The following is a 21,827-nucleotide window of genomic DNA, read 5'->3' as shown; positions in this document are numbered from 1 at the left end:
TTTATGTTTGTAAACATAAAAACAGTGTCTCATCACGTTGCCATATGCGCGGAAATCACGCAGGCACGCACCAAATACTCATGCCACACGGAACTTTTGCGCGCACAAAACGCACACGCTCGTGTGAATCCGGCCTTATAGGTAGAACCATCATCCAAAATACCAATTATGCTTTTACAAATTCACTGGGGAATGGTTGTGAATGATCTCATATACACACACAAGGAAGACCATATATACTATTGTAAAAAAAGAATACTTTATTCTTTACAACCTGAGTAGTTTGAAATATAACAAAATCATTAAACAATCATAACCGGAGACGTCAGCTCTTTCACGAGAAACGTTGCGGTGTTATTTTCAGCATCCATAAAAGGCAAAACACAGTATTTCCAGCTAATAAATGGATCTATGGAAAAAGTCTTCTCTGTCACTTGTAGGTCAGGATATTTAAGTCCAAAGGACACTCCTATTAGGAAACTGTTCATGAAATACAACCAAGGGACATTCATATCCATGTATCCTGGAATATGCGCGCACATAACGAATATGATTATTTGGAAAATAACAAATGGGGCCCAAGTGCCCAAAAAGGAAAACAAAAGAGCAGCCATGAGACTTTTGCCTCTTTGGACAGGCCATCTTTCTCCCGGAGGAAATGAAAATAGGACCACTGTGTTCTTGGCGTAGGATATCACTTTTAAGGACTTTAAGATAGTCACAATTTCCAAACAGCAGAAAGCAAGCGCCATGGAAATGGTGCAGACTAAACAAATGGATAAGTAAAAACTTTGACTGCTGTTGTAAAAATTGCACAGATATGAAGACTGTCCTATGTCCAACTCTGGAGATCCAACAGAGGAGAAAAGAACAATGGTAAAGGCCCCAGTCCATAAAAGAAGAACACAAGCTGTGTATAGAAGTCCTGAGCATCCACATGGGATATGTATAGACTTGACGATCGTCAAATAGTAATCCAGTCCAGATGCCAAGAAAAATGGCAAATGCAGGATACCATAGGTATGAGATATAATCTGTGTAAACAGACAAATGTGGTAATTGGTGAACCTGAAGCCTAAAATGGTAAAATCCTGGAAGTAATGGATGGCAGAGATGGCAAATAATAACGCAAAGTCAACAATGACAAGAGAGATGCAGCAATAGCCCAAAAAGCTGTCTCTCACGTTCCTGTGTCTCGCCCCAAATATAAATATGTTCATGATTACTTTGCCGGCTATTATCAAGATCAGCATACAGCTGGGTTCAAGGCTCTGCGAGTCTGTGAGCACCACCTCATGTCCATTCATTGTGTCCTGGTCAGAAGTGTTGTCTGCCACAGAAATACTGATAAAAAATAGCCCATTGTACATGGTGAGGATGTGCGAACTTCCTCCTCCTCCTGGAAAAAAAAAAAGAGATTAATTTCAAATAATATCCTAGGTAAAGATTGATAAAAGTCCCACCCCATCAAAAACCAAACAAGTATCTTTTAATTAAAAATATTCTATTGACTCACAGCAGCTATTTTATGGACAGAATGAAACCTGTAAGTCACAAGGACTCCCCATCTCCCTCACTGTTCAGACATTACCTGTAAAGTGGTATTAAGTGACCTAATGTTTATTTCTCCATCCGGGATGTGTCAGAACAGCGTCTTCATACTCCTAGATCGCCTGTAAGGTTACAATGATTTTATTGTTTTTTTTTTTACATTAGAATCAAGGAATGCTGGGAAGTGTAGTACAGCTTCAGTGATGGAGGAAATATCTAGCTTCTCCTCCTACTTTTATTATAAATCAATATAGCTGCAGCCTGGACCATAACTGCATAAAAAGAAGGGTAAGACATTTTTAGCTCAGAAATATAACCGTTTTATCTTAAACCCACCATTACTATTTTTTGTTGAAGTCTCTGATAAATATTTTAACAATTTGCTGACCCTGTTTTTAACCAATGAAATTATAATATCAGAAAGGTTGAAAACATACAGAACCCATCATTAGTTCTCCAGGTATTGAGAATAGTCTTTACTGCTGAAAGATGTATATAATACACTGCACAATAGCTTGTAAATAGTGATAGGACTGATCTTGATGTTCTCCGGTAATGCTCAGCTCATACTTATCCACTGTCTGATCATCGAACGCGCGTCTCCTTATAAAGGGAACATGAAAACCTAACTTTTCTCGTCCCAACAAGTGTCCCATCTTACAGAAGATAAATGTTTAATCAAAAGTGTTTGTTAGCCAAAAGCATTATACTTTTCCTCTGTGAAGGTTCCACACCAGGTATTGAGTTAAAGCGTCCCTCCACTTTCACTGAAAAATCATCACAGTGCAGGACTGTGCACAATAATCGTTTTTCTTAATAACTTATATAACGGTTTCTGCTTCTTATAGCAGCATGGACTATACACAGTCTGTGCTGCTGCTAGAAGCGGAATCCCTAATACATGTTATTTAGAAGAACCATTATTGGGCACAGTCCTGCACTAGAATCGTTTTTTTAGTGAAAGTGGAGGGACGCTTTATATACTGCAGCGTGAAAGTGGCCATATATAAGATGGGGATAATTCGGAAACACATTTATCAGTTTAATGTTTAAAAGCATTGTGTAAAGCAGGAAAGAACATTTCACTTCAATAAAGGTGTTGTGCATATACTTACTTGCATAAAATGACCAGTGTGGCTTGGACTATTCAGGAATTAAAAACGGAGAAACCTGCAAAGAAGAACAAAAATAAAAAAAATTATAAAAAACGTATAGGCGTCAAAACATTGCTTGTTGCATGAGTACTATGTATGAGCAATTTGTCAGATTTACTTTCCCAGAAGTTTTTTTTTAAATATCAGTTAGTATACTTAACCCCTTCAGGACGCGGCCTGTTTTGCCCATCAGGACACAGCCGATTTTTTTCAAATTCAAGCGATTCTGAGATTGTTTTCTCGTGACATATTGTACTTTATTTTAGTGAAAAAATTTGGTCAATAAATTCAGTATGTGAAAAACACAAACTGAGAAAATGTGCAAAAATTAGCATTTTTCTAAATTTATCTGCTTGTAAAACAGATAGTAATACCACACAAAATAGTTACTAGTTAACAATTTTCCATATGTCTACTTTATATTTGCATCGTTTTATGAGTGTCCTTTTATTTTTCTAGGACGTTACAAGGCTTAGAACTTTAGCAGCAATTTCTCACATTTCCAAGAAAATATCAAAAGGCTATTTTTTCAGGGACATGTTCAGTTCTGAAGTGGTTTTAAGTGCTTTAAATATTAGAGAACCCCCTTAAATCACTTAAATTTAAGAATTGCACCCCTCAAAATATTCAGAACAGCATTCAGAAAGTTTCTTAACCCTTTAGGCGTTTCACAGGAATTAAAGCAGCTCGATATGTGGAGAAAAAAACCAAAAACGCTTTGTGTGGGCTGCTGATCAGCTTCAAACCCCCTAAATGCGGCGATCGCAATCGATCGCCACATTTAAGGGGTTAATTGCCAAAATCAGCGGCGATGGACCGCTGGCCAGCAAGTGTGGAGCGCCAGCTGTCGGGGACAGCTGACCTCCCGGTTCCTGCTTTGTACGAGCGCTGCTTCCCTTTCATTTCACCTTGCTCACTGTGAGTCGTTGACACGCATTGGCAGGGAGTCCCGAAAGTCAGACCCCAACCCATGAGCTATTGATGGCTGGAAAACCACTTTAGGCTATGTTCACACTGAGTTTTTTTGACGCGGAAACCACGCCAAAAAACTCGTCAAAAACAGCCCAAAAATGCCTCCCGTTGATTTGAATGGGAGGCGGGGGCAGTTTTCTCCCGCGAGCGGTAAAACCGCCTCACGGGAGAAAGAAGCGACATGCCCTATCTTCGAGCGTATCCGCCTATGACCTCCCATTGACTTCAATGGGAGGCAGAGAAAGCGTATTTCATGGCGTTTTATGCCCGCGGCTCTCAATGGCCGCGGTCGAAAAACGCCACGAAAATCGGCGTGCAGGGAGAGGAAAATCTGCCTCAAACGTCCAAACGGAATTTTGAGGCAGAAATTCCGCCTGCAAAAAAACTCAGTGTGAACATAGCCTTAGGCTTCCCAACACATGCTAGACATAAACACTGTAACATAAGGGTATGTTCACACGAGGGCGTCCGTTACGGCTGAAATTACGGGGATGTTTCAGCCTGAAAACATCCCCGTAATTTCAGCCGTACCGGCATGTGCAGGCGCTTGAACGCCGCGTCAATTACGGCCGTAATTAGCGCTGCTATTCATTGGAGTCAATGAATAGCGGCTCCAATTACGGCCAAAGAAGTGACAGGTCACTTCTTCTACGCGGGCGTCTATTTACGCGCCGTGATTTGACAGCGGCGCGTAAATATACGCCTCGTGTGAACAGACAAACGTCTGCCCATTGCTTTCAATGGGCAGATGTTTGTCAGCGCTATTGAGGCGCTATTTTCAGACGTAATTCGGGGCAAAAACGCCCGAATTACGTCCGTAAATAGGGCGTGTGAACATACCCTAATAGTGTTATCTGTCATTAAAGGGTTCCTCTAAAGCCCTGTTCACACAGAGGTATTTGCAGGCAGAAAAAAAAAATAATAATAAATCTGCCTCAAAATTTCATCAGGAATTTTGAAGCACATTTTGACCTGCCTGCACTTTTTTGCCACGGTTTTTGCAGTGTTTTTCACCCGCGTCCATTGAGCACTGCGGGCAAAAAACGCTGCGGAAAAAATGTTTTTCTGCCTCCCATTGATTTCAATGGGAGGTCAGATTCGGAACTGCGGAAAGGAAGAACATGCCGCTTCTTTCTCCCACGAGCGGATAAAAGCAGACACAGGGAAAAAAACGCCTCCGCCTCACACTCAAATCAATGGGAGGTGGTTTCAGTTTCTTTTTGGCGCTGACTCAGACGCGGTTTCCGTGTCAAATTGAGCTTTGAGAAACTCAGTGTGAACTGGCCCTAATGCTGCTCTTTGCTAAGCCTCTCACCAAACGTTTAAATCTGATGGCAGAAGACGAGTTAGCGGTGCTGTTGACAATGCGATCTTAGCACACCAGAAGCTCTGCATGCATTCTCAGCTATTCAAAAGTTGCCATAAATACCATCATACATTTAAACATCTTTTTTAAAATAAAGTGTTTACACAGGGCGGATATGCTGCGTAAAAGCACGCAGCGTATCTGCCCTGTGCGCCGCGGGGATTTCCTGGCGAAAAACCGCACCAAACTGTGGTGCAATTTTTCGCCCAGAATATTCGCTGTAGAAAACTGCTAGCAGGCCAGCCTCCTGGGGTGACGTTTCATCCCAGGAGACTGCTGCAGCTGGTGATTGGCTGCAGCGGCGATCACATGGGATTAAGCACCATCCCAGGCCAACCCCCTAACATCATCCAGGCAGGCCTCTTGGGAAGACCATATGATTGGGAGCAGCGGCCACATTGGATGAAACGTCATCCCAGGAGGCCGGCCTGGAGGAAGAAACTGAGTAAGTATAACATTTTTTTTTTTTTTGAGTTGTGTTTTTTGCGCTGGAATCGCTGCAAACTCGCAGCATAAAAACGCAACAACTGCCATTTGTTAAGAGTTTTACCTAGTCATTGAATTCAATGGGGAAAATCCGCAACAGATAAGCAGCATTTACGCAATTACAAAAATGACATACTGCGGAATAAGATTCCACACTGCAGGGTAGTTTGAGTGGTTTTTTTCCGCTCATTTATGCAGCGTGTAGATGCAATGTTTTATCTCATCCATTTGCTGCTACTGTATTATTCTGCCGATTTTCTCCCCTGAATTCCGTTGCTGAAAAAACGCATTATTTACACAATGTGTGAACTGACCCTTATAATTTTTCTCTATGTAGGTTCCACTCCTGGTTTTAGTTTACAAATACAAAATATTACCATGTGAAAGTGGCCAAAATTACAAGTGAAACCAGACAGCCTGTTCTCACTACGAGAAGAGTCTAGTTTTAGTTCCTCAACTATGCAAGATGAGTAAAAAAAGTAGTATCACCTGGGGAAACACTCGTGGTTCTATGATGAGAACAAACAAAATAAGCGGAGATACCAAAACATTTCAGGCCTTAGCCCCTTAACCCCTTGCTGCCGCAGCCATTTTTTGGCTTTACATTTAAAAAAAAAAAAAAAAAAAGGTCTACACTTATTCCAAAAGCCATAACTTTTTATTTTTCCGTCAATATATCTTTACGAGGACTTGTTTTCTGCTGGACGAGATGTAGCTTTTAGTGGCAGCATTTACTGCATCATATAATGTACTGGAAAACTGAAAAAACACAAAACACTGTGGGGTGGAATGAGAAAAACCCAGCGCTTTCTCCATTGTATTTTTAAGCTCCGTTTTTACCATGCGGTAAAATTCACATGTTAACTCTATTCTGTGGGTCAATACAATTACGGCGATACCAAATTCATATAGTTTTTTTCTTTGTAAAAATAGTAAAACATTTGTTATTAAAACATTTTGTGTTGCCATATTCTAACCTGTTTTTCCATTGAGCTTTGTAAGGGCTTGTTTTTCGCGGGACGAGACAGTTTTTATTTGTACCGTTCTGGCGTACATGCAACTTTTCGATCACTTTCTATTCAAATTTTTCTAAGAGACGAGGTGACAAAAAACCCCCCACAAAGTTCTGACTTTTATACGGATGTGACGATACCATTTACGTTTTTTTTTACTACATTACCTTAGGAGTAAATTGTAAAAAGTTTTTCTTTTCAACTTTTAATACACACACAAAAAAATTTTTTAGATTATATATATATATATATATACATATATATATATACATATACACACACACACACACACATACACACAGTCCAGTCACATAGGTATGTCACGCTACTTCGGAGCAGCTCACCATGAAAATCAACCAAGGGGCTACCAGACGTGAGTCTAAAACAGCTCAGCGAGACCTTACTGCGCATGGTGCGCCGAAGCAGGCGGATGGTCACTGCTCCTATTCCAACAAAGGTGCATTGGAAAAAAAAGGCTTCAATTTGCACGGCAGTATCGGAATTGGACCACCGATAATTGGCAAAGGGTTGAATTCTCCGATGAGTGAAGTTACGTTTTCTGCTTCGTCGAACGGATGGACGTTGGGGTGTCAGACGAGAAACATCAGAGAACAAACACCCTGCAACCATTGCTGGAAGATACATGTGGAAGGCACTCTGAACCAATTTGGGTATAAATCCAGCGTTGCAGATCACGTCCACCCATATGCGGTTTGTCTTCCCTGGGGCAGATGGAATCATCCAGCAAGACAATGCGACATGTCACATGGGTACGACCAAGACTTCCAAGTACTTCCCTGGCCCCCTAATTCACCAGACTTGAACCCAATTGAGCATCTGTGGGACCACCTCGATAGTCTTGTTCGCTCTATAGACCCTCCTCCACGCACTCTCAAGCAAATGTGGGATGCCCTACAGTCAGCAAGGCTCCAGATACCGGAGACAACCTACCAGCACCTTAGGGAGTTACGCCCAGCCCATCTAGCTGCGATCTGTTTTTTTTTTGTTTTTTTTCATGGGTCTAGTGGTTTGTGTGTGGTTAAAAACTGTGTCCTACCGATAGGAAGCCAACGCTTATCTGTGTCGCTGAGACTGCAGTCTTGCCTAAGTCTGCTGAGGAGTTTCAGCAGATCGCTGTTGGCTGTGACGTAACGTGTGCTGGAGCCAGGATACGTACCAACGTCCAAGATCCAGGGGCAAGTCTACCACACGATCGGATCTCTATTACCACCGTTTAACTAAGACAATCTGTAAGCATCGCGTTTATACCTTCAAGTTTTATTCATGGATGACAGCACTACAGATGTAGATGTCGGTCATAGAAACAATCCCCTCACTAGGCCGCACATTGTCCGCATGTTGCAAAACATGTTGTACCGCCACAATCCATACCAGTAGCAAACAAAGTTTTAAATCACACACAAACAACATAGACCGGTGCGAAGTCAGGTAATTCTGCTAGTAGAGATATATAAAAATGAATTTCTGATGTCTGTTCTTAAGGCCTTATTCACACGAGCGTGTCCGTTTTGCACGTAAAAAACACAAAGTTTTGGGCACGTTGCAGTTCCGTGTGACATCAGTGTACGGTGCGTGTCTATTTTTTTACGTGCGTATGTCACGTGTTTTTACATCAGCAAAAAAATGAAGGTGTTTCTTTTTTCCATCATTTCTTTAACAACTGCGTGAATCACGGACAGCACAGAGATGACGTCCGTGTGCTGTCCTTGATTGACTTCAATGGGTGCGTGATGCGTAAAAAAAAATGCACAAGTATAGGACATGCAGTGAGTTTCACGCTGCGGACACACGCTACATGAAAAACAGAATGTCTGAATGGCCCCATTGAATTGCATTGATCCGTGTGACATCCTTTGGTTTTAACGCGCGTAACACGAACTTGAAATACGCTTGTGTGAATAAGGCCTTACGACTGGACCAATCTGCACCAAATTTAGCAGATATGTATATCACGCGCTTCCGAAGGTTTTAGAATGGGTTTCAGCTCTCTAGGACCGACCGTTCTACATATTCACGAAAGCAAATATGGCACCACTGGCTTCCACATCCAGGACCTTCCTCCATATCACATGAGATTACCCCTATTAGCCCATAGAAGCTCGCAGGTCCTTCATTCTTAGTCTCACTCACATACACACAGTTTTAGACCAGGTTTCCATAACAACCAAGCCATTTCTCTCTTTAGACTACATGTTACCCATAGCATCATATCAGATTACTGATGGCCAGGAGGAAAGCTGCATTACTAGCTGCAGAGACTCCTCTTGCCCAACTGCAAGCTGATGAAATGCGTCATACTGCTGCTCGAGCTGCTGAAACTCCTCATCAAACTCGGGCTCTCTCAGCAACAGATCAGACATGTGGCTCTCAGTAGCGCAGAGACTCCTGCCCGAACCCAGACCAGAAAGCAAGCTGATAGAGCGCATCGTGTTCAGCGTGCTAATGAGTGGCCGTTCATTCATGATGCTGTTTTCAATTATGATCCAACCATAGTCTATGGCCAACTGGTAATAAAACTGCCAATGTTGATAATCAAAAGGCTCTGACACAGTCATTGGACTATTTCCTACCAGTTTAGCTGTTAGGTATTTAGGAAGTGAAAATTGAAATAAACAGTGTGTAACTGCCGGGGTATAAAGGGCTAGTAGCAATTTCCCCTTTAACCAAGAAAATATGAGGGCATGGATTAGACTCCTGAGCACCCTTGGAACAAATCCAATGAACACACAGACAGACTGACACGTTATACATGGGCAGCGCCGGGTACTATTTCGAATATATATATATATATATATATATATATATATATATATATATAATTATTGAAGAAACCACAGAACACGGAATAGAGGGTGCACAGGTAGGGTTCAACTCCGTAATATTATAGAAGACCGGCCACTCCAAAAGTTATTTCTTTGAACCAAAACAATTTTCGTTTGCAATACACAGACTTAAATAGTGATGTTTCGGTCAAAACAATAAGACCTTTCTCAAACTGTCGGATTGCGTTGGTAGAAATATCAGGAGCTGCGCTATGCTGCGACATCTGCCGCTAGTGAAGGAATGAGCGCTCATAGCTACTAACCTATTAGTAGCAACTCATTAAGGCCCGATTCACACGAACGTCTTAAATGTCCGTGGGACAGCCGTTGAAACAGCGGCCGTCCCACGGACCTATGTAATTCAATGTGCCAGTGTGAATCAGGCCTTAGTCTGTTAAGAAGTTTATAAACTTCTAGTTTGGCCAATTTTAAACACATTTTTAAATCTTTTCTCGCCCTGTGCCATAAATGTAAATACTGCCACACCGTCAGCAACTGGTGTCAGCTATAACATACAACTGAGACCATGCCACAACAGCAAGGACACGAGGTAGTTTCGATCCTGGCTGTTTAACCCCATAATGACTGCAACATCTAAGCAGTTTGACAGAGGGAGGGGGCACCAGCAATGCAATCGTTGGGTGTCAATGAGTTTCTATGTAAACCGGGGGCCTAACAGTCCCCCTGGTCTGCCATATTTGAACTCCTACCAAGTCCTCCAGAGGAAGGCCTAATAGATTTCTTGTCAGTATAATACTGACAGGCAGTAATAATACACAGCGCTAGATAAGTAGTGCAGTGTATTATGTAAGAGAGCTACTCATTGCATATTCACATCTCCTCGTATGAAACACTAGTCTTCGTAAATCTTGGCCTATGTTTGTAGGTATTCTCATATTTTACTAAAAATTTTGAACCAACATCTGGCTGTAGAATTTTTTGTGCAAAAAACTAAAAGCGCAAAAAAGACAAAGAAAATTTGAGTAAACGCTGTATGTGAATCTAGTTAACTAGATAGAGGGCTGCCGAGGCTTAATTGAATGCAGACATTGTATCCATGGCTCTACGTCACACGTTATGGTGTTGACCAAAGAATTGTATTTATGTTCTTCCATGTCACTACACTTAGACGAGGGTGCGGAGCTGTGGTGGGACAATACCCCTCTCCGCCAGCTACATGCAGTTTCGGCACCATGCAACAACACAGCCCATTTGTACTCCGATACAGGAGGAGCAGTCCTATACAAAAGGAAGTCATTAACACGTTCAACAATGCCGAGCTCAGGTTCCACACACCTGTAGACTTAGAAGTACTCAACTTACACATACAATAGCCATGGTGTCCATTTACAAAGTCTCGCCCAGCTGTTCTACCTATGGTTTAACTCACATTTATATTACGTACAAGTACATAGGACTATACTGTATTATATGTTCACTGGGATCAGTATTGGTTAGTCATTAGCAGTTAGGGGTTTCTTTAGGTTCTATTCACACTTTGTACTGTTGTAGCGTTTCTTGATCACGCCACTATCACAACAACAAACCGCCATAGAAGATGTTGTTTGATAGAACTCTATTTGAAGGGTCACAAAACCACCAGGAATAGGGATTTAATAAACCGTAACAGACCCCAAATAACATCCTATTCACACACATTACACATCTGCCACCGTGGTAAGAACATTGCTGCGGCCAACCTTCCCTCACCTCATGTTGTATCTAATGTTAAAGGCTCCCCAAATAACATGAACATTTGGCCAAACATGCGACTATTTTGATAATACATGTAGAAAGGCCATTGAGAAATCCAGCACTTCATCCAGTGAGATTAAAAACATCTCCATTTGTTTCAACATTAAAAAATTGGTTGATGAAATGCTGGATTTTTCAATTGCCTTTCTTCATGGATTATCCCGTCTGCCGATGCGGATTAATCCGAGTACCATCTGAATGAAGAGACCCCTGATACGATAGGAAGTACGGTGAGTGTTTCACTGTATAGTTAGATAGAATCTAATTGTGCTCCCACAATATAAAGAATTTTAATTATAAGGTTCACTGAATTGACAACTGAGTAAAAAGATATCTTTAATAGTAACTAGTTTAAAAACAGGGGTAACACACCACTGTGACATAAGCCCCACCGTGAAAATTTAAAAAATGTATTAAACAAGGAAACACTGAGTTATTATGATACCTATATCTCTGTGTATAAACGATATTTGTAGGAATCAGCATATACCCAGGGCACAACAGTAGTACAAGCCCTAATTATAGCATAGGTGTCCGACAATTACGGATCTCCTAACGCTGGGTTTCACACAATATATTGTCCCCAATGCACACATTCCTTAAACATTAAACGACCCTACGCGTTTCAGATACTCATCCTCAGGGGTCCGTATCTTGGTAACTCTGGCCTCATCACCAGCGATATTAGTATTTCAACAGCGGATATTCCGCTGTGCGTCACGGGAAGATGCACGTATCGATGTCAACGGCATACTCCATAGCAGGCGCTAGGTTACTATAAACGCTAAACTCCACCCATCGTGTACGGCGGCAAAACATGAATTGACCAATCACAACACCCTCTCAATTCGTGACACCTGCCCATGTGACCCCCCGCCGTCAGCTGACAGCCAGGGGTCATCATCGGCCGCATCAGGCCGAACGCGCAGGCGCAGTGGAAGCCAAGGACGTGTCGCCCGGACTGCCAAACACGAGGAGGTAAGCGCTAAAAGATAATATATTGTAAGTATATCTTGCGGCACAGTGTACCACCGCAAGTGGGCAACCTCACAAAGCAACTCAAGAGAAAAAGACACATATGAGGTGGAAGAAATTGCTGAGGTCCCTATTCCTTAGAAAAACTGACAAAACGATCTCTTTGTATGTTGGCTAACAAGTATAGCCATCTCAAATAAGTAATGCACAAATGCAGATAAACACTCACCCACCCCAGGGTGAAACACCTATAGGGGGATGGTATCACACATTTTAAATAAAACATGTATAGTTAGTCTGCTCATTTAGACCTAGTGGTTGTATGCATTCCAGTCTATGGATCCACTGCGCTTCCTTCCGTAGAATCAGGTTATCCCAGTCCCCTCCTCTCTTGGGGGGTCTGACAAGTTCAATTGCTTGAAATTTTAACACTGCTGCCTGGCCTTGGTGTTTTGCATGCACGTGCTTAGATATTGGAGTGTCCCTACCATGAATAATGTCTCCAACATGCTCCCTAATACGACGACGAAATTGTCGTGCTGTTTTACCCACATAATTTAGGGGGCATGGGCATGTAATGAGGTAGACTACTCCAGCTGTCTTGCAATTGACATAGTCCCGAATATTGTATTGTTTTTGGGTGACAACACTGGTAAAGCTATTTCCTTTAAGAATGAAATCACAGGCTTTACAACCACCGCATCTAAAAGTGCCTGGTGTTTGTCTATCCAGCCATGTACCCCTAGGTGAAATGGGGTCAAAACAGCTGTGCATGACTCTGTCCCTTATATTTTTCCCTCTCCGATACGTGACAGAAGGCCTCTGTGTGATCTGATCTGCTAGATCTATATCAGAACTGAGAATACGCCAATACCTATTCAGTATCTGCATAATGTCATTCTGTTTTGAGTCATAGGTGCCTATGAGTCTGGTAACTTGTTCCTCTTTCCGTTTTTTAGGGACCAGAAGACATTGCCTATCTGCATCCCTAGCTCCCTCATAGGCCTTTCTAATAACACTCTTGGGGAAACCTCTATCCTTCAATCTTGTTTTGAGTTCCTGGGCCTGGCACTCAAAATCACCCATAGAGCTACAGTTCCTACGTACTCTCATAAATTGGCCCTTCGGAATGCCACGTTTGAGGGAATAAGGATGACAGCTATTCCATTGCAAAAAACTATTTGTTGCTGTCTCTTTCCGATGTACCTTTGTGCGAATTGTACCTCCTTCCGTTTTTATGATTTTCAAGTCTAGAAAGGACAGTTCATAGGGGGCATGGATAACAATTTGTCCTGGTCCGAACGATTAGCTCTGACCACTCTAGAGAAAAAACAGAACATCGTGTTAAAAGCATCTGATAAGGGTGGTAACATTGTGGTCATGAGTAGGGATGATTATAAAAAAATGTGTGAGGACATATTGTTTAACCATAATTGTTACACCATTTTAAAGGATAACCCCACAGCACTATTCAAGAAGGAGTTGCTGAGCATTCTGAGTGATGCAAAGAGCAGATCCTTGATTAGTGCAGGAGAGTTTGGGTTCCTGTACCCACAATTTCCTGTTATGGCGTGTTTCTATAGCCTGCCCAAAATCCACAAAGGGTATCCTCCCTTACGTGGCAGACCCATTGTTTCAGGCATTAACAATTTAACTCAAAATGTGAGTACTTATGTTGATCAGGTGTTGCGCCCCTTTGTCTTAAGTCTTACATCATATGTACGTGACACCATGGACGTCTTGAAACAGATTGATGGTATTTCTCTGGAGAAAGATACAATCCTGGCTAGTTTGGATGTTGAGGCTTTGTATTCATCCATACCTCACAAATGTGGCTATAAAGCGATTGAGTACTATTTGGGATCAAGAGGTACACAGTTTGCTGCTCATAACCAATTTGTTTTGCAGTTATTACAGTTTGTTCTTGAAAAAAATATATTTATATTTGAAGATAAGATCTTTCATCAGCAATGTGGAACTGCAATGGGGAGTCCCGCTGCTCCCACCTATGCAAATCTATTTCTTGGCTGGTGGGAGGAGACAATTGTTTTTGGTGACAAATTTGTAAATTGGACTTCATCCGTTGGACTGTGGATTAGATATATTGATGACGTGCTTATTCTCTGGAACTCTTCAGTAGACGAGTTCCATAAGTTCGTAGCAGCCCTCAATAAAAATGATGTAGGACTTAGGTTTACATGTGAGATCAGTGAGAATGAACTGTCCTTTCTAGACTTGAAAATCATAAAAACGGAAGGAGGTACAATTCGCACAAAGGTACATCGGAAAGAGACAGCAACAAATAGTTTTTTGCAATGGAATAGCTGTCATCCTTATTCCCTCAAACGTGGCATTCCGAAGGGCCAATTTATGAGAGTACGTAGGAACTGTAGCTCTATGGGTGATTTTGAGTGCCAGGCCCAGGAACTCAAAACAAGATTGAAGGATAGAGGTTTCCCCAAGAGTGTTATTAGAAAGGCCTATGAGGGAGCTAGGGATGCAGATAGGCAATGTCTTCTGGTCCCTAAAAAACGGAAAGAGGAACAAGTTACCAGACTCATAGGCACCTATGACTCAAAACAGAATGACATTATGCAGATACTGAATAGGTATTGGCGTATTCTCAGTTCTGATATAGATCTAGCAGATCAGATCACACAGAGGCCTTCTGTCACGTATCGGAGAGGGAAAAATATAAGGGACAGAGTCATGCACAGCTGTTTTGACCCCATTTCACCTAGGGGTACATGGCTGGATAGACAAACACCAGGCACTTTTAGATGCGGTGGTTGTAAAGCCTGTGATTTCATTCTTAAAGGAAATAGCTTTACCAGTGTTGTCACCCAAAAACAATACAATATTCGGGACTATGTCAATTGCAAGACAGCTGGAGTAGTCTACCTCATTACATGCCCATGCCCCCTAAATTATGTGGGTAAAACAGCACGACAATTTCGTCGTCGTATTAGGGAGCATGTTGGAGACATTATTCATGGTAGGGACACTCCAATATCTAAGCACGTGCATGCAAAACACCAAGGCCAGGCAGCAGTGTTAAAATTTCAAGCAATTGAACTTGTCAGACCCCCCAAGAGAGGAGGGGACTGGGATAACCTGATTCTACGGAAGGAAGCGCAGTGGATCCATAGACTGGAATGCATACAACCACTAGGTCTAAATGAGCAGACTAACTATACATGTTTTATTTAAAATGTGTGATACCATCCCCCTATAGGTGTTTCACCCTGGGGTGGGTGAGTGTTTATCTGCATTTGTGCATTACTTATTTGAGATGGCTATACTTGTTAGCCAACATACAAAGAGATCGTTTTGTCAGTTTTTCTAAGGAATAGGGACCTCAGCAATTTCTTCCACCTCATATGTGTCTTTTTCTCTTGAGTTGCTTTGTGAGGTTGCCCACTTGCGGTGGTACACTGTGCCGCAAGATATACTTACAATATATTATCTTTTAGCGCTTACCTCCTCGTGTTTGGCAGTCCGGGCGACACGTCCTTGGCTTCCACTGCGCCTGCGCGTTCGGCCTGATGCGGCCGATGATGACCCCTGGCTGTCAGCTGACGGCGGGGGGTCACATGGGCAGGTGTCACGAATTGAGAGGGTGTTGTGATTGGTCAATTCATGTTTTGCCGCCGTACACGATGGGTGGAGTTTAGCGTTTATAGTAACCTAGCGCCTGCTATGGAGTATGCCGTTGACATCGATACGTGCATCTTCCCGTGACGCACAGCGGAATATCCGCTGTTGAAATACTAATATCGCTGGTGATGAGGCCAGAGTTACCAAGATACGGACCCCTGAGGATGAGTATCTGAAACGCGTAGGGTCGTTTAATGTTTAAGGAATGTGTGCATTGGGGACAATATATTGTGTGAAACCCAGCGTTAGGAGATCCGTAATTGTCGGACACCTATGCTATAATTAGGGCTTGTACTACTGTTGTGCCCTGGGTATATGAAGTACGGTGAGTGGAATAAATATATATATTTTGATAATAAGCAAACTATAAATGGTGGTTGTATATTTTCACCTGCTCCTGGCTTAGCCTCCCTTTATAGGGAACATACTGATGATGTGGGGGCGTTGATAGATTCTAAAGGAAGTGTGAAAAATAATATCGGCTATTTACTTTAGCTGCAAGAGAAAAAGTGACAAATTACACAGGTCTAACAACCAGGTCCATAACTGGATGTGACGTTCGTGAGTTGTCATTTATTTATGAGAAAATACGTGTACGTACGTGGAACAGAAGGACCAGTTACGTGTAGCGCACAATCTATTGGAATGGTTACCATCCAACAAGACATAAGGAGAGTAGGCCACTGTGAGCGGATTTAGGAAATTCCATCAGTCTACAGTACATTTTCTCATACTTGACAATAAATTACATATTGACGATATGCCACCAGCACGTCTGTCCATCTACAGCTCTAAAATTAGGGCTCATCCACAAGTCCGTATCACGGCTCCATATAAACTTCGAGTGGCAGGGAGCTGTAATAAGGCGCCCCATACGAGCGTACAGGCCCTGAGGGTATGTTCACACGTCAGCCTCCGTTACGGAGCTGTTTTCAGGAGAAAACAGCTCCGGCATTTCAGACGTAATGGCATGTGCAGGCGCTTTTCGCTGCGTCCATTACGGACGTAATTGGAGCTGTTTTTCCATGGTGTCAATGGAAAACGGCTCCAATTACGTCTCAAGAAGTGACAGGCACTTCTTTGACACGGGCGTCTTTTTTACACGCCGTCTTTTGACAGTGGCGCGTAAAAAAAATGACCGTCGGCTTTGGTGCCGTATTTTCGGACGTAATTCCTTGTTAAAACGCCCGAATTACGTCCGTAAATAGGGTGTGTGAACCCAGCCTGACTCTACCTCCTTATGTCCCTGCTTTTATACGGAGTCTTTTTTGGTGTCAGATTCTGTATTAACCCAAAAAAAGGCATGCTCTAGTGGGGAGAAAAATCTTCATACATACGGCACCTGACGGAGCCTGTGCGGCCATGTGGACACCGGAGCAGAGTCATTAACAATGTCCTTGACTGGTTTTGGAGACAACTTCTAACTTATGATCAATGTCTCTGAAACAGGCACAAGCTCAGGCCCTTATCTCACCTGGCAAATTCTGTGTTTAGCCATTGATAAATATCTCACTGCTGCAAATAACACGCCAGTTCCTGCCACTCCCTTGTAATGCTCCATTTGAGAGAAAAAACTGAAAAAAGTGTTTTGTGTGATCTCAGTTTCTAAAACTTTTCGTCACTCGTGACATATCTATACCAACACGTCTGGGATGACTGTAAGGAAAAAAAACAAAAAAAAACAAAAAAAAACACCACGTCACAAGTTGTGACAGGTTTTGTTGGGGGGGGGGGGGGGGGGGGGGGGGGGGGAAGAGTCCTGGTGTTAAGTCAGGCTGGGTAGCAGTACCCAAACTCCACTCTCCAAAAAAAAAAAGAAGCTAAAAGTGGCATGGCAGTCAGTAGAGCGCAGCAGCCCCTTTGCTCTACAGATCGTGGGGGTCTCAGCGACCTGACCTCATCTTCTTCTGACAGATCTCTAGGACGTGTCAAAGGTTTTCTAAAATATCAGATGTTAATTCTAGGTCATGTAAAATAAGTGGAGGGTCTGGAAGCTGCTCATGTCATTGGAAACAACAGAACGCGGTTTTTAATCACAATAAAAACTACAAGTAACGTGTTGTACCGCAATGACAATTCCTAGACAGCGCAGCAGTTACTGGCACGTAGTTGTTTTTTTTGTCTGTTTTTGTGCAACTCTGTCGCTCCTCTTTTGTCCGATGTACATGCACACGGCTGTATATGTGGGTCTATATTGACCAAAATATGGAATTGGATCCAATTAGGAAAGAGGGGTGACCGGGGGGAGAATAATATTTGCAGTGGGAGAATCTTCCCTGGGTCTAGAAACATCTTGTAATAGAGACAGAATACCTGTCAGGTGCAGGACCATGTATATCCATCCCCATGATGTCACAGGGTCCTAGAAACGCTGTATATACAGACAGGGCTGATACAAGAAGCTGCTATCATTGAGAACTATACTTATTGTGAAGACGAGGAAGCAGCGAGCCTCTAGTGTTGTGTACAGCGGCAGGACTGGGACCGGAGTACCTGTGGAGGACTTTACCTTACCTGTAGCCATGACACCTTTGTACATAGACCGTAGCTCTTACCTCGAGTCTCCGGCGGTCACATACTGGCTGCAGTCCGTCTTATCTGCGGGACATACACACGACCTCTTGCTGCTCATGTGCGCTCCTCCCCCGTGTTCTGCCCAGCGGTGGGTGTGAGCAGCGCGGTTCCCTGTAGGGCGGGTTCTGTACACTAGGGTGTGAGAGACGTTCTCCCTGCAGCGCTGCCCGGTGACTGTGAGCCGTGGTGATAAGTCAGCCCCTGTTTACTGGGCTTCATGTATGTAAAGGAGGCCAGACAAGAATGGAGCAGTTGCCCATAGCAACCTGTCAGGTCACTAGTATTCAGGGCAGGGTAGAAAATGGAAGCCGCGATTAGATTGGTTGCATCCACTCTCTGTACAAATTGTTCTACACACAGATTGTTTATTGGTCATTTACATTCTACATTCAAAAAAGTGATGATTCGTTGTTATGGGCAACACTGCCACTTTTTGTCTGCAAGACGCTGAAAGTTTTTCTGTTTTTGCCTCACAGCATTCCAAGAACCAGTGGCGGTCTTTGCTATCATGCAACCAACGCAATTGTGTTGGGCCCCTAGAGGTCAAGGGGTCCTTGTTAGGCCACCGACAGCGCCACTACTTTTAACTATAAATTAGTCCTCAGGACGCAGATACAGTGGTGTAATAACCGCCAAAGCAGCTGTTACGGGGGACCACTTTGAACTGTATCTGTGTCCCCAGGACGCCGATACTAAGGCTGGATTCACACGAGCATGTTCAGTCTGTAAAGGACGGAACGTATTTCGGCTGCAAGTCCCGGACCGAGCACACTGCAGGGACCGGCTCCTAGCATCATAGTTACGTACGACGCTAGGGGTATGTTCACACGACGGCGTCCGTAACAGCTGAAATTACGGGGATGTTTCAGCCTGAAAACATCCCCGTAATTTCAGCCGTAACGGCATGTGCAGGCGCTTGAACGCCGCGTCCATTACGGACGTAATTGGCGCTGCTATTCATTGGAGTCAATGAATAACGGCTCCAATTATGCCCAAAGAAGTGACAGGTCACTTCTTTGACGCGGGCGTCTATTTACGCGCCGTCATTTGACAGCGGCGCGTAAATTACGCCTCGTGTGAACAGACAAACGTCTGCCCATTGCTTTCAATGGGCAGATATTTGTCAGCGCTATTGAGGCGCTATTTTCGGACGTAATTCGGGGCAAAAACGCCAGAATTACGTCCGTAATTAGTGCATGTGAACATACCCTAGGAGTCCCTGCCTCGCTGCGGGACAACTGTCCCGTACTGTAATCATGTTTTCAGTACGGGACAGTAGTTCCACGGAGAGGCAGGGACTCCTAGCGTCGTACATAACTATGATGCTAGGAGCCCGGCTCCCTGCAGTGTGTTCGGTCCGGGACTTGCGGCCGAAATACGTTCCGTCCTTTACGGACCGAACATGCTCGTGTGAATCCAGCCTTACTTTTAATTGTATCTACTTCCTCATGACGCAGATACTATCAAATACAATGGTAGAGCAGGGAGCCGTCAGCTCCCTGCTCAACCATTCATACACTGACCCATAACCTCGGTGCAGACAGACGCGATGACTTTACCAACAACAGCGCTGGCCGGAAGAGGCCTGAAGAATAAGCTGCTAATGGGCACTATTTCAGTGTGGGAAGGCACTAAGGATAAGGCGGCATCAGTACTGTGTGGGGGGAACAAGCAGGGCATCACTACTGTGTGCATATGTTCACATGGCTTATTTTTTCATATCTATTTCGGAGCATAAAACGCTCATACTACGTTCCGTAATACACCTGCAAACAGCTTCCCATTGATTTCAATGGGAAATACACTGTGTAGTTCATGTATGGCGTATTTTTACACCGCTGAATAAAAAAATGCGTTATAAAGATATGCCTCGTTTAAAAGAAGTCACATGTCACTTGAAATGTTTTACAAGCTTATCTTTCCCATTGACACTTTAACCCCTTCTCGTCGTAACCAATTTTCAGATTTTCATTTTCTTTTTTCCCTCCCCACATTCCAGAAGCCATAACTTTTTCATTTTTCCATCGATGTAGTCCTATGAGGGCTTGGTTTTTGCGGGACGAGTTGTAGTTTTTTATAACGCCATTTATTGTGCCATATAATGTTCTAGGAAACGGGAAAAAATATTTGTGGAGTAGAAAAAGAAAAAAAAGTGATTCCTCCTTTGTTTTTTGCGCTTTGTTTTTACGGAATTCACCATGCAATTAAAACAACATGTTAAAAGTGCTGGAGACACAGTCTGAGACAGAGGGGAGATATTTGTTTGGGAAAGATATCAGTACGTGATCAACTTTTTACTGTTGCCAATTTTTATCTTCCTAACCAGGATCAGGCAGGGGTTTGCAGGTCCTTTCTCAGGGAGCTGGAGCAGTTTGCGTAGGGTCTGGTGCTGGTGGGTGGAGACTTTAATCTTAGGGTATGTGCACACACAAAATCCAAAATGTCTGAAAATACGGAGCTGTTTTCAAGGGAAAACAGCTCCTGATTTTCAGCCGGTTTTTAATCATACTCTCGTTTTTACAGAAGTTTTTGGAGCGTTTTAGAGTTTATGAGAAACGGCTCAAGAAGTGACATGCACTTCTTTTGCGTGGCCGTTTTTTTACGCGGCTGTTTTGAAAAATGGCCACGTAAAAAATGGCCCGTCGGAACAGAACACCGTTATTCCCATTGAAATCAATGGGCAGATGTTTGGAGGCGTTCTGCTTTCGATTTTTCAGTCGTTTTTTGGGACGTTTAGGGTATGTTCACACAGCCTATTTTCGCCTGTTTTTCGGTCCGTAAACACCCGAAAAATGGGTGAAAATCGGAAGCAGAACGCCTCCAAACATCTGCCCATTGATTTCAATGGGAAAAATGGCATTCTGTTCCGACTGGCTGTTTTTTTGCGCGGACGTTTTGAAAACGGCTGCCTAAAAAAAAGGGCCGCAAAAAAGAGTGGCTTAAAAAAACGGCTGAAAATCAGGAGCTCTTTTCCCTTGAAAACAGCTCCGTATTTTCAGACGTTTTTGGTTAAGCGTGTGAACATACGCTTACGGCCCGAAAAACAGCTGAAAATACTACATGTGCACATACCCTTACATTTGATTGCCGACTTGACACTTCCTCGGGTAGGAGCTTTATCCCTAAATCTCACTTAACAGATTTGTCGGCTTCTGTTCATGCGATGCAGCTCATAGATGTTTGGAGAGTTCTTCATCCTGGAGTCCAGGATTATACTTTTTTTCTCTCCGCTGCATAACATGTACAGTCGCTTAGACGTTTTCCTGATGACTCATCAGTTACTCACATGGCAGCCTTCTTCATCTGTTGGAGCGATGTTGTGATCAGACCATGCAACGGTGTTCTTATCCTTGACTTTTCCCAACTCTGTAAAGACTTTCTCAGCTTGGAGGGTCAATGATAATCTCTTACGTAACACGGTCTGCATGGCTGCTCTCACAATATAAACATTCTTTACTACACATGAACATGATCAGACATC

At 43.1% G+C, this 21,827-nt stretch overlaps 1 protein-coding gene across 1 annotated transcript; it reads right to left on the bottom strand.

Annotated features, from left to right (window-relative positions):
- Positions 1–278: 278 nt before the first annotated feature.
- GPR160 (G protein-coupled receptor 160) lies at positions 279–18,624 on the bottom strand. Its single transcript, XM_075864042.1, has 4 exons — positions 18,328–18,624; positions 2,667–2,721; positions 1,592–1,673; positions 279–1,399 (listed from the first exon to the last, which is right to left on the bottom strand). The coding sequence occupies exon 4, from the start codon at positions 1,368–1,370 to the stop codon at positions 303–305; it is 1,068 nt and encodes a 355-aa protein (XP_075720157.1). The 5' UTR covers positions 1,371–1,399; positions 1,592–1,673; positions 2,667–2,721; positions 18,328–18,624; the 3' UTR covers positions 279–302.
- Positions 18,625–21,827: the final 3,203 nt, after the last annotated feature.

Source organism: Rhinoderma darwinii, chromosome 4, assembly GCF_050947455.1.
Source record: "Rhinoderma darwinii isolate aRhiDar2 chromosome 4, aRhiDar2.hap1, whole genome shotgun sequence".
Taxonomy (NCBI): Eukaryota; Metazoa; Chordata; class Amphibia; order Anura; family Rhinodermatidae; genus Rhinoderma; species Rhinoderma darwinii.
Note: the sequence above shows the minus strand (reverse complement) of the source record. Positions and strands in the feature narration are given on the sequence as shown.